Source organism: Suncus etruscus, chromosome 7, assembly GCF_024139225.1.
Source record: "Suncus etruscus isolate mSunEtr1 chromosome 7, mSunEtr1.pri.cur, whole genome shotgun sequence".
Classification (NCBI taxonomy): domain Eukaryota; kingdom Metazoa; phylum Chordata; class Mammalia; order Eulipotyphla; family Soricidae; genus Suncus; species Suncus etruscus.
Window position 1 is genome coordinate 120,027,284 of NC_064854.1, and position 12,030 is coordinate 120,039,313.

The 12,030-nt window shown below is 43.1% G+C and overlaps 1 protein-coding gene across 1 annotated transcript; it reads right to left on the bottom strand.

Moving 5' to 3' along the window:
* Window positions 1–17: 17 nt before the first annotated feature.
* On the bottom strand, window positions 18–10,094 carry LOC126014403 (serine protease 44-like). Its single transcript, XM_049777689.1, has 5 exons — window positions 10,085–10,094; window positions 9,807–9,956; window positions 9,534–9,690; window positions 8,914–9,176; window positions 18–34 (listed from the first exon to the last, which is right to left on the bottom strand). The coding sequence occupies exons 1-5, from the start codon at window positions 10,092–10,094 to the stop codon at window positions 18–20; spliced, it is 597 nt and encodes a 198-aa protein (XP_049633646.1).
* Window positions 10,095–12,030: the final 1,936 nt, after the last annotated feature.

Sequence of the window (12,030 nt, forward strand, 5' to 3'; positions counted from 1 at the left end):
CACCCAAGCAAAATCCTTCAGAGCTCCAGCAACGCTGAAGCCCATAAAAGTGACAGTGCCCCGCTGATACCCCCAAATACACTTTTTTTGACCTTCCAAATGATTTTTTGCGTACCCTTTATTGTACATGTGTGTAGCATTTATAGTATATCAGCAGTTCTGAATTTCTTTTTGTTGTTGTTGTTCTCTTTACTTTTATTTTTTTTATAATTTTCTTATTTAAACACTGTGATTACAAACATAATTCTAGTTGGGTTTCAGTCATAACAAGAACACCCCCTTCACTGTACACTCTTCCCATCACCAAATACACTCTTTAGCACTTCTGTTGTCCATGTCCTGCAATCCCCAAATTGTGTCTTTCTCTTATAAAGGATCACAGGACCTCTGTAGTTACCTCTGTGGTAGCCAGCTCCAGGAAAGTGGTCCAAGTGTCTCAATTTGTTGTCTGTGACCTCAAAACCTGGATGGGAAGGGTGCTATTGGAACCAGGACTGTGACAAAGCCTGATCGTTCAGCCTCTGACCACATCCTGGGTTTGCTAGGTTGATGCATTGAAGAATTGACCTTTGAGATTCATTTGAGATTCAAAAAGATGAAAAAAGGACGAGGACAGAAGAGTAATGGTTCAGGAACAGGGAGGATGACTTTTCTTTGAGTTGTGATCAAAATTTCACTGATGAATGAGTCTTAAAGGATCCTTCCCTAGCACAGACCACCTTGGCCAGGGTGGTCCGATGGGGCAGCTGAGAGAAGACTTGAAGGTCTCATGAAGTGTTTTTGCAGTTGAATTGCAGATGGATTCAGGGGCCTCCAGAGAGAATATGCTGCTACTACTACCCTCCTACATGACCTACTAGGGCCTTGCTAGTTAAATGCCAAGGAAAGAGAAGGCAGGACTCATACAAGCTCTTGCCTGGGTTGCCTGGGTCTTGACCTCTACTCAGGTTCCCCAAGTTTGTTGTCTATTCTTACAGAGAATTCCAGAGAAGATGGTGAAGTCTGGTTTTATTTAGGAAATAAGTGGAGCTCAGAGAAAAAGAAAACATGTTTTAATAAGAACATGGGTTTCTCCAAACATGAGAGAGAGCCATATGAGGTAAAAGAATTGTATATCCCAAAGTGAAATATAGAGACACCTCAAAATGGAGTTTGCCAAAGAAAAGAAGTTGCCCACTCAGAGCAAAAGGGTGTGGGTGATTCCCAAGGCAAGGTGGAGTATGCCCTATTTTTGCAAGACTTTTTTGTTTGGGGAATTTATTTTTGGAATGAAAATTGGTCCACACTTGGTGGCACTCAGGGGTTACTTCTGGCTCTGTGCTCAAAAATAACTCCTGACTGGCTCAAGTACCCTATAGCATCCCGGGGATTAAACCCTTGTCTGCTGTGTGTGAGACAAATTCCCTACCCACTGTGCTATAACTCCAGTGATTTATAGGGTTTTTCAAGCTTTCCAAGCTGGAGTTTCATTAACAGTGTTATTAGGGAAGGACTAGTGGATCATTTCTTGCTTCCTTGGTTGTCCTGGCCCTAGGCTGGCATCTTCAGTCCGCAACTATGGGATGGGGGTAGGAACTCCCCTTTCAGATCACATTTTGGTTTTGATGTTTTTTGGTTTTTGGGTCACTCCCGGCAGTGCTCAGGGGGGTTACTCCTGGCTGTCTGCTCAGAAATAGCTCCTGGCAGGCACAGGGGACCATATGGGACACCGGGATTCGAACCAACCACCTTTGGCCCTGGATCGGCTGCTTGCAAGGCAAACGCCGCTGTGCTATCTCTCCGGGCCCGGTTTTGATGTTTTGAAGTTTGTGGGTCTTCTGGGTTTGGCAGAGATTGGAAAAATGAACACCAAGATTTCTGCTTCCTTTGGTATGCAGCGGTCCAGTTCTAGGGACTCCCTACCTGACATCTGAGGATGTCCACATGTTGAGTTCATACACAATTGCCTTCGCTACTCCTTATCCAAAGTCCTCAAAAGAGAAGTAGCAGCATTTGGGAACTTGTTAGATAGAGATATACATTCTCAGACCCTAATATCACCTAAGGCTTAAGAACTCCAAAAGTGGAACCAGTGATTTTGTTTTATTTTGTTTGCAATGCTAGGAATTGAACTCAGGGTTTCACATATGCAAGACAAGTGTGCTACCACTGATCCCCAGACTCAGAGTCAGACTGTGATCTGAATTATAACAAGTCCTTTGGGGAATTCTGATACACTTAAGCTGTGAACCATCGGGTTGCATGGAATCATGGCAGAGAAAGACTATCTGGTTAAGAGGGCTTTTGAACATAGTACCTACTTTTATCGGCTTTCAAAAACATGTTGTATCTCAACAATTTATTTTTAGTTTTCTATATTTTTGATTCTGTAAAAACAGCATTTTTGTTTTCCTGCAACCACATTCAAAAATCTTTGTAGAGATTTATTCATGTTATAATATTCATTACACCACTCTAGTGTTCCAATGTATTAATGAACTTACAGCATTCTTTTTTTATGAAGACATTTTTATTTTATTATTATTATTATTATTTTTGGTTTTTGGGCCATACCCGGTGACGCTCAGGGGTTACTCCTGGCTATATGCTCAGAAATTGCTCCTGGACTAGGGGACCATATGGGACGCCGAGGGATCGAACCGGGGTCTATCCTAGGCTAGGGCGAGGAAGGCAGATGCCTTACCCCTTGGTGCCACCACTTCCGTCCCACATTTTTATTTTTTAGGTTTTTTTTCTTTTCCTTGAGCCACACCTAGCAGCGCTCAGGGATTACTCCTGGCTCTGCACTCAGAAATCCCTCCTGGGTTGGGGCCGGAGAGATAGCATGGAGGTAAGGTGTTTGCCTTGCATGCAGAAGGTCAGTGGTTCGAATCTCGGCATCCCATATGCTCAGTATTTTCTGAGCATAGAGATAGGAGTAACCTCTGAGTGCTGCTGAGTGTGACCCAAAAACTAAAAAAAAAAGAAAAGAAAAGAAAAGAAATCATTGCTGGCAGGCTCAGGGGACCATCTGGGATGCCGGAGATCAAACTCGGGTCTGTCCTGGGTTGGCTGATGCAAGGCAAACACTCTACCACTGTGCTATTGCTCTGGCCCTTACATTTGATTTTTTAAAAATTATCATTAAGGTAATGTACTTACAGTGGTGTTGAGTTTATGGTCTTTGTTTTTTTGTTTGTTTTTGGGCCACAACCAGTGATGCTCAGAGATTACTCCTGGCTATGCGCTCAGAAATTGCTCCTGGCTTGGGGAATCATATAGAACTCTGGGGGATCAAACCGCAGTTCATCTTAGGCTAGCACATGCAAGTGCACCACTGCTCTGTCCCCAAGAATTTATGGTCGTGGTGTACACAGTGACCTCATCACTACCAAAGTTTCCAAGATACCCATCCATGTCCCTATGTTACATCCAGTTCACTAACCCCTCCCCCAAATCTGGAGGATTTCATTTGTGTACTTTTATCTTAAAATTTATCTTATGATGTTTCTATTAATTTTATTCTGTAATATGTGCAACTGCATGAATTTAAGAATTTTTCTAATTGAATGTATGGTATGCAGGTAGTGATGGAGTGTGAAGATGGAAGTCAATTCATGGAATTTTTTTCATGTAGCTGTCTAATTTGTCTCAATCATTCTTTCCTCACTCATCAATGTTGCATATTTATTCTTTTTCTTTTCCCACTTTTTGAGCCACACTTGGTGACGCTCAGGGTTACTCTTGACTATGCGCTCAGAAATCGCACCTGGCTTGGGGGACCATATGGGATGCAAGGGAATCAAACCACGGTCCATATTTTTTAGTTTATGCTAAGCAGATGCCTTACCACTTGCTCCACTGCTCCAGTTCCACATATTTATTCTTGTTTTTTTTTTTTTTGGGGGGGGGGTAACACCCGGCAGCGCTCAGGGGTTACTCCTGGCTCCATGCTCAGAAATCGCTCCTGGCAGGCTCAGGTGACCATATGGGATGCCAGGATTCGAACCACCACCCTTCTGCATGAAAGGCAAATGCCCCACCTCCATGCTATCTCTTCGGTTCCCGTACATATTTATTCTTAATGTAGGCACTGTGATTTACAATTTTGCTAAAAAGCTTCAGACATACACTGTCCTAACAAATCAGCACCATTGTTAGCATCCTTCCACCAATGTCCCACAGTTCCATTTCTCAGCCCTAGTCCTCATCTAACTCATTCTTTTGTTTGTTTTATCTAACTCATTCTTGATATTTTTATTTTTAGAGATAGAAATACATGTCTACATTTGTGTTGACTCATAATTTTGTTGTTGGTTTTGCTTGTTTATTTTGGTTCACATCCGGTGGTACTCAGGGGTTACTCCTGGCTCTGAGCTCAAAAGATCGCTCCTGGCAGGCTTGGGGACCATATTGGGATGCCCAGAATCAAACCTGGGTCTGTCCAGGGTCGGACACATGCAAGGTAAATGCCCTACCACTGTGCTATAGTCTGGCCCGCCTCCTTTTTTGTTTTGTTTTGTTGTTTTTTGTTTTTATGCTACACCTGGTGACGCTCAGGGAATACTCTTGTCTAGGCACTCAGATATTGCTCCTGGCTTGGGGGACCATATAGGATGCCTGGGGATCAAACCGTGGTCTGTCCTAAGTCAGCACGTGCAGGCAAACGCCCTACCATTTGCTCCGGCCCCTCAACCTCTTATATTTTTTTCACCGCTTATATTTTTGATGCACAAAGTCACCTCACCTCTACACCATCAAAGTGTCCAAGATCAGTGCCTCTATTTTACAAGTCTGCCTTTCTTTATCACCTGATTGGGATAGCATAGGGGAAAAAAGTTAGATTTGCTTACTTCAGAGTTATTCATTTGCATTGTATAATTGATGGTTCAAAAACATTAATAAACTGAGCTTGATATAAACACTCAGTCTCTCAACCTTGACTTTTCAATCAAAAAAGGAGCTGACACAGGCTGACCTTGGTAACCCACAGAAACCTGGAAGTTAAGACACTGATCTTTGTGAGGGCAGGAGATGGAGGATGAGGAACTATCAGAAACTAGAACTCTCAAACAGTTAACTCTGAAAAGCAGATAAAGAAATACTTCCTGGTTGAGTGAAACTCTATTGTATCCTCATTGTAGGGAAAAGCTTTGGTCACAACTTATTTGGAGAGAGGTATCATGGGCTGAGGAATATTCTCATGCCTCAAGAATACTCTTGATCCATTCTTTTCTTCTTCTTCTTTTTGTTTTTGGGTCACACCCAGCATTACTCAGGGGCTACTCCTGGCTCTACACTCAGAAATCGCCCCCAGCAGGTGCGGGGGACCATATGGGATGCCGGGATTCGAACCACTGTCCTTCTGCTGTGCTGTCTCTCTGGCCCCTTAATCCCATTCTTAATAGATCCATTATTTTAAACTACAAAAGCTGTTGAATTACACTACAGCTAACCCTGTGGATATACCAATGACTAACATAGGACAGGATACTACTCCCTTTCTTAGAATTCACATCTAAACAGGGGTAACCCAACTCTGACTCTAGGTTAATAATAACCTTAAGTAATTTCTTAGCTAAGTGGAAAACTAGCATCTACAGCCATTATCAACCATTTTTTCCTCACAGTTAATAGTGGTTTGCAACCTTTTTATATAGCAGGCATATATAATAGACCAGTAGGCAGAAAATGTAAAATGTCACTTATAATAAGAATATTTAAAGGCTAATAAGATAGAATGGGGTTAAAAAAACATGCCTTACAAACAAGTAACCCAAGTTCAATCCTTGGTACCATATAGTCCCCCTATAACACTGCTGAGTTCAGACCTGAAGACACCTGGGTATTGTTGAGTACTGCTGTGGAGGACCCTTAGCAACTACCAGAGTGATGTAGGTCATCTCTAGAACTTCAGTACCTGAGCAGCACTGCATTCTCTGGCCCTTGCAATGGACCTCTGGCGTGACTGGCTGAGAGTTGCCAGGCAGGCTTCAAGGCTTTATGAGCATTGTTTTGATACCCCCTCAAAAGAAAATAGCAATATGTGTGTGCCAATATTTATATATTTACAAATAATATTTATTTAATATTTATAATATTTAAAAGAGTACCATTATATGAACCAGACAAATCTTGGATTTGGCAACAATTTCTCATGAACGCATCAATGAACTGAAGAATACAATTTATAAATTTATAAAATTATTTTTCTAAAGTATAGTCTTTTTAACCCATGACCATGAGAGACTAGATATGCAGAACAAACAAGAACATTTACTTAGTTGATTTCTAAAATCTCAAAACTAGATAACGACCTTCATAAGAGCTTGAGGTAAATCTGTATATGATATTAGGGCACCAAAGAAAGGGATTCCGATACTGGGTTGCTTCATAAGGAAGGTTATGGCAGAGGATGGATGCTCATGGATGAACCTGCACTGGATACAGAGACACTTTTCCCAGCTCCATACAATGGGAATATGTGGCAATTATGAGCCTCACACCTCAGCAGCATGTGAGAAGCTCCAACTTCTCTATAAACAATCACCCAATAGACCAAACAGAAATCCCTAAAACCATAACCAGATTTAAGGCTGTTTCACTGTTGATGAGTTGAATTCTTCGATAGATGTTCTTCAAGTTGTCAATGAAGTATATATTCCCTCAGCAGGTGGGCAGGTTTTTCTCTTGCAGAAATGGCTACAGCCCTCCTTCTAGTCCACAGACACAACCAAGGTATAGCAGTGACAGAAACTGGTGATGGAAGCACCAAGCTGGGAAACTAGGACTTCATTCTACCATCCTTCCCTCCTGTCTGGATATCACAGAGTTGATAATGCTGACCAGAATTTGGGGAGAGGACAATAAGAAGGATAGGAGGTCTGAGATGAGAACTGGACTGTCTTAAACAGGAAACAAATAGGCTGGAACTTACAGAGTGACTAGAACACCCAAAGTCAGCACCAGAAACAGTGGTGAGAAGTCCACCATGTCACAAGAGGATGCATACCTCATGTGATGAAGGATCCAGTCCTTGTAGAAACTCACATCTGTATAAACAGTGGGAAAACTTGAGGAACCACATTCTAAGCCCCAGCTCACAATGCCCACTTGGAACCATGTGTCATTAAGTTCACAAACCAGGGGCCCCCCAGAATCTCCCTGGAGAAAGAAAAGAAACAAATACAGTAATGTAAAATAATCATCATTAGGACAGATTAATTTAATTTATGGTACCCATAAGGCCTCCCAAGCATTCTCTCAAGCATCCTTTCAGTGAATGTTTTTTGTTTTGTTTTGTTTTGTTTTGGTTATTGGTTCCCAGGGGTTACTCCTGGCTCTATGCTCAGAAATCACTCCTGGCAGAGGGGGGACCATATGGGATGCTGGGATTTGAACCATCGACCTTCTGCATGCAAGGCAAATGTCTTACCTCCATGCTATCTCTCCGGCCCTAGTGAATGAGTTTTGAAAGGCAAAAATTTTAAGTAGAAAAAGAAATATTCTCTATGAATAACTAATCTAGGAATATCTGAATAGTGAAACTAGTAGACCTGGGAAGGACCTGGCTATTATGTCTTTGAACCTTCCCTCAACATGCAGTTGCTATGAGGTCTACACACAGAATGTAATATAGTAAACACTAGCTTACTAAGTACCAATAGGAGGAACTCAATTAAAGAAATGGACCATAAAAACACTATCGGGCCCCATATCATTTTGGCAGCTCTAATCCCCCGACCCTACACCAATGCAGTAGAGATTTCTCTGGCCTAGAAAATCTGGGACTTCTCAGGGCAGCCATCAGGGTTATTCCTCATAATCTTCTTAGTTCAATAAAGGGTTACATGGCTCAGAAAGTGCATATTCAAAACAAAAGTAGAAGGGACAAATGAACTCACATAGCAGGGAGTTCTGGCCTGATTACTGCCACAGACCATTCCTTTCCGTACTAGGTTCACATAAATGCTAGCGCTTTTCATCAGTATTCTATTACATTCACTGTATTCAATAAGACTTTGTTTAACTTCTTGTAGCTTTTCTGGATTTCTTCCTGAAAAATACAGAGAGGGGCAACATGGTGTTATGGGTGTGCGTAAGCAGGCAAAGACAAGAACCCCAGCATCCACCCTGAGATTTCATCAGAGATTTCACATTCTGTTGAACCCATTAGAAAAAAGTTGCCAGGCTGGAGTGCTAGCATGGGTAGGGGACTTGCCCTGCACTCAATCAACCTGAGTTCAACCCCCAGCATCCCATATGGTTCCCCAAACAACCGCAGGAATACTTTCTGAGTGTAAAGCCAGGCATGAGCCCTTAGCACAGCCAGATGTGGCCCCAAAACAAAACAAAGAAATGAAAAAAAAATGGTTGCCAAGGAAATAAGAGCTGAGCAGCAAAGCCAACATAAAATGAGGAAAATCTCAGATTCTGAGAGGCAAAACCTTATCTCCTGAAATTCAAACCAAGCATCTGTCATTTAATAGTAATAACAGTACTGTTAAGAGTAATAGTGGTAGTGATTTAATAGTAATAGTGACAGCCTCTCAGATAAGTGCCCCTAAGAACTTTCCAGCCCCTCCCCAATATTGGAGACCCCCCCATAATCTCACAATCTCATAGGGTGGCACTGGCTCCACCCACAACCAGGGCTATAAAAGGGCTCCTCCTAGCAGTCAGGCTTGTTTAGAACTGACATCCAGTCAGAACAACGTCCCATCCTGGCACTGGGATACCAATAAAAATACCAATAAAATAATAAAATTAAATTAAAATTAAATACCAATAAAAATGTTTAACACAGTTCAGTCAAACCCCTACTCTCTTTCACTTCCTGCCCATCTATAAGAAATGAGTCTCCCAGTCTTCCCTTAGCCTTCACCCAGATCAGGGCATCTTCCAAGACCCCCTCATTTCGGCTTCCAGACTCACCGTCTCTTCTATATCTGCCCCATCCTGTCACCCAGCACGGAGTTCCCGATTTCACTTCGTAAGGCTTTATAGGGAGGCAAATAGGCTGGATGGACGATGTATAAGACACAGAGAAATCTAGCAGAATCAAGGCAATGTCAAAACGCAAATGAGTCAACTCGAAAGAGTTATGGACAACAATGTCTCGAACCGTAGCCAAAGTTGTGTCTTTGGTATCATTAAATACCAATGTGTCTCCCATCTTCACCACATAATCCTTATGTCTGTAGGGAAAAGACATGCACCTCAGGTGGGGTGGGGCATCCTCCCCTCAAACACACCTTCCTGTTCTCCCACCCTGTCTCCATCTTGCATGGAACCCTCAACCCTTTTCTCCCAGGAAAACACGTCTCTCTGGAACCCAGCCCAGTTCAACCAGTGTTGTTCCAACCTCCACCAGCTGTACTTGGAAGAAGTGTCGAATCTCAGATTAAAATCAGGGGGGGGGGGGGGGCTGTGAACAACATTGGCAGATAAGCATGAAGAAGCTCTGTAGAGCGTATGAACCCAAAACACACGCGTTTACATGCATACACACAGTGACAGACCACAGATAGAGACCCAGAACCCAGAGCACTCACCCAAAAATGCAGTGAGCAGCCGTTAGCACCCACTGTGGCCCGATAATGGAGCCTCCACATATGTGTTTGCCATCGACGCTGAGGCTCACTTGCCAAGGCCACATTTTCTCCTCAGCTGGCCTTCCACCGATTATCCTCATGTCCCGTTTGCCACATCCTGGTTGACTCAGTAAAGAGAGGGGACAGGGGAAATGAGACAGTTTTACCCTTTCGAGCTCCCCACACCCCAATGCTACCTTTGAGGGCACAGCTAGGTCTCCTGTGAGATCTCACCACCGGAGGCAGGTGAAGGCACAAGATCAAAGGCAGGTGAAGTCCCAGTGGGTCCTGAAGACATCAGTGATTTGGGAGAAACAGGAGGACTGGGGCCCTCTGGGCTCGAGAGGGTCACCCCAAGGCTCTCCCTGGTTCCAGATCTTGCACCTGTCAAAAACAGTGGTGAGGACAGAGGCTGCCCAAGAGGCCTCCACCTGGCCACCTCGCCTCGCAGGTAGCTCCACCCTGCCCCCTCTGCCCACCCGGCCCCAACGCCCATCCACCCACCCACCCACCCCTCCACATCGCCCCACACCCCTTACTCAGCGGACCCCAAAGGAGCCAGATCCAGAGCACCAGGCCCAGGGGCCAGCTTGCAGCCGCCATGCCACCTGCCCAGAAGTCTGGGCCTGCCTGGCACTGCCCTGGCGCACTTCCGCTCTGCCCTCCGGGCCGGAACTGGGCCTGGAAGCGATGGCACCCCAGGGTCCCATCCGATGGCACCCCCACATGTGCGCAGGCTCAGAGGATCCCCCACCCCGTGCCCGAGTCTTGCCCCAACGCAAGGCAGCGGTTATTCTGAGCCTTGAGGAGGAAGGTGGGTGGGTGTCTGTCTTGGGGTCCAGGCCTGGCTTCTTTCCTGCACAGGATGAGGGACTGGGGAGAAGTGGGAAACAGTGGCACTGTTTCACCTGGCCAAGACCTGGGCCCTGAGCTGACAGCAGCCTTCGCACCCGGGTCCTGGCCCAGGCCCACCTCTAGCTCTGCTCTAAGCATCTCCTAGAGTAGACCATAGAAGAAGGGGAATTGAAACAGAAGTAAAAAGTAAACACAAGAGTGGAATGATCATTTTGTCATCACTGTCAGAGCTATTGAAGTCAAAGATTATGTGATATGCAGGATTTATGTTGACAGGGAATAAGAATCATGATGTTAAAAAAAATAAGCCCACGGTAATAAAGCAAAAGGAAAAATAGCCGTCAGTAACTGATGCTTTTCATACCCTTCCCTTAAGAAGACAATATCTAAACCCCCAAAACCACTGTCATATATGCAAATTAAATAAAACAATAAAATATTTGATTTACAGCTTATAATCTTAGCTAGGTAAATAGAAACATTTAAATAAAAATTAAAAGAAAGATGATGAATTTAGTTCTTACTTAACAAGGGAACATTAGACAACAACCACCACAACAGCAAAGCCAACCTACTCAAAATCAATTTTTTGTCCAGTGTTCTTGAACCACAAATATATTAACATCAACATTAAAATTCTCATATCTCTGAATCAAAACTCATACCTCGGGCAATGATCTTAACATGTTCAATCAGCTCTAAATACAGTATAAAAAGAGTGAAATTGTTTTAAAAAAATCAAATAAGTTAACGTGAAAAATAGATAAATCATGACAAGAATTTTTTGTTTGCATGTTATTTGTTTTTGGACTATACCCAATGGTGATGAGAGGTTACTCCTGGCTCTGCACTCAGAGATCACTGTTGGCAGGCTCTGGGGACCATATGAAGTTCTGGGTTTGAACCTAGGTCAGCGAGGCAAACACCTTATCTGGGCTTGAAGACAACTGTTAAGTAAACTTTAGCAATGTTTACTTTAAATGGGAATCATATAAAGATAGGCATTCACATCAGGGTGGACATATTTAAAAGCAGAAATCAATTCTATGTTATATATAAATATTTAAATAGAAAGTTTTAGATAGGTTAAAGAAATGGAAAACATATGCCATGCAAACGTTAACAAAAAAGGAGGCTGGCATAGCTCTACCTATTTCAAAAAAGAGCAGATTTTTGAATAAATAAAATTATCAGACATGAGGCTAGAGTCGTAGGTATGGTTCTAAAACCTTACAATTAAATAAGTAGGGCCGGTGCTAGCCTAGGATGGACCATGGTTTGATTCCCCCAGAGTCCCATATGGTCCCCCAAGCCATGAGCGATTTCTGAGCACACAGCCAGGAGTAACCCCTGAGAGTCACATCACCGGGTGTGGCCCCAAAAAACAAAAAGAAAAAAATTAAATAAGTAGATTGATTATCAGTCATATTGGGATATTACTGATAGGTCAGAAATGAGAACAACTGAATAAATAATTTAAAAACATTGAGAGGGAAAAATAATGAATATCAACTTCAGATAAGTATGGAGGACATAAATAAATTTCAGACCCCCTAAAATGTGTGTTAAGTTTCATATATGCAGTGGGCTATTATACCAAAAA

Excerpts from the sequence above, each read along its gene's own strand:
- LOC126014403 (XM_049777689.1), bottom strand. Across the intron at positions 9,691-9,806 it reads GCCTTCACCTGCCTCCGGTG|GATGTGGCAAACGGGACATG; the intron begins GTGAGATCTCAC and ends TGAGTCAACCAG. Across the intron at positions 9,177-9,533 it reads GCTGCTCACTGCATTTTTGG|ACATAAGGATTATGTGGTGA; the intron begins GTGAGTGCTCTG and ends TTTTCCCTACAG.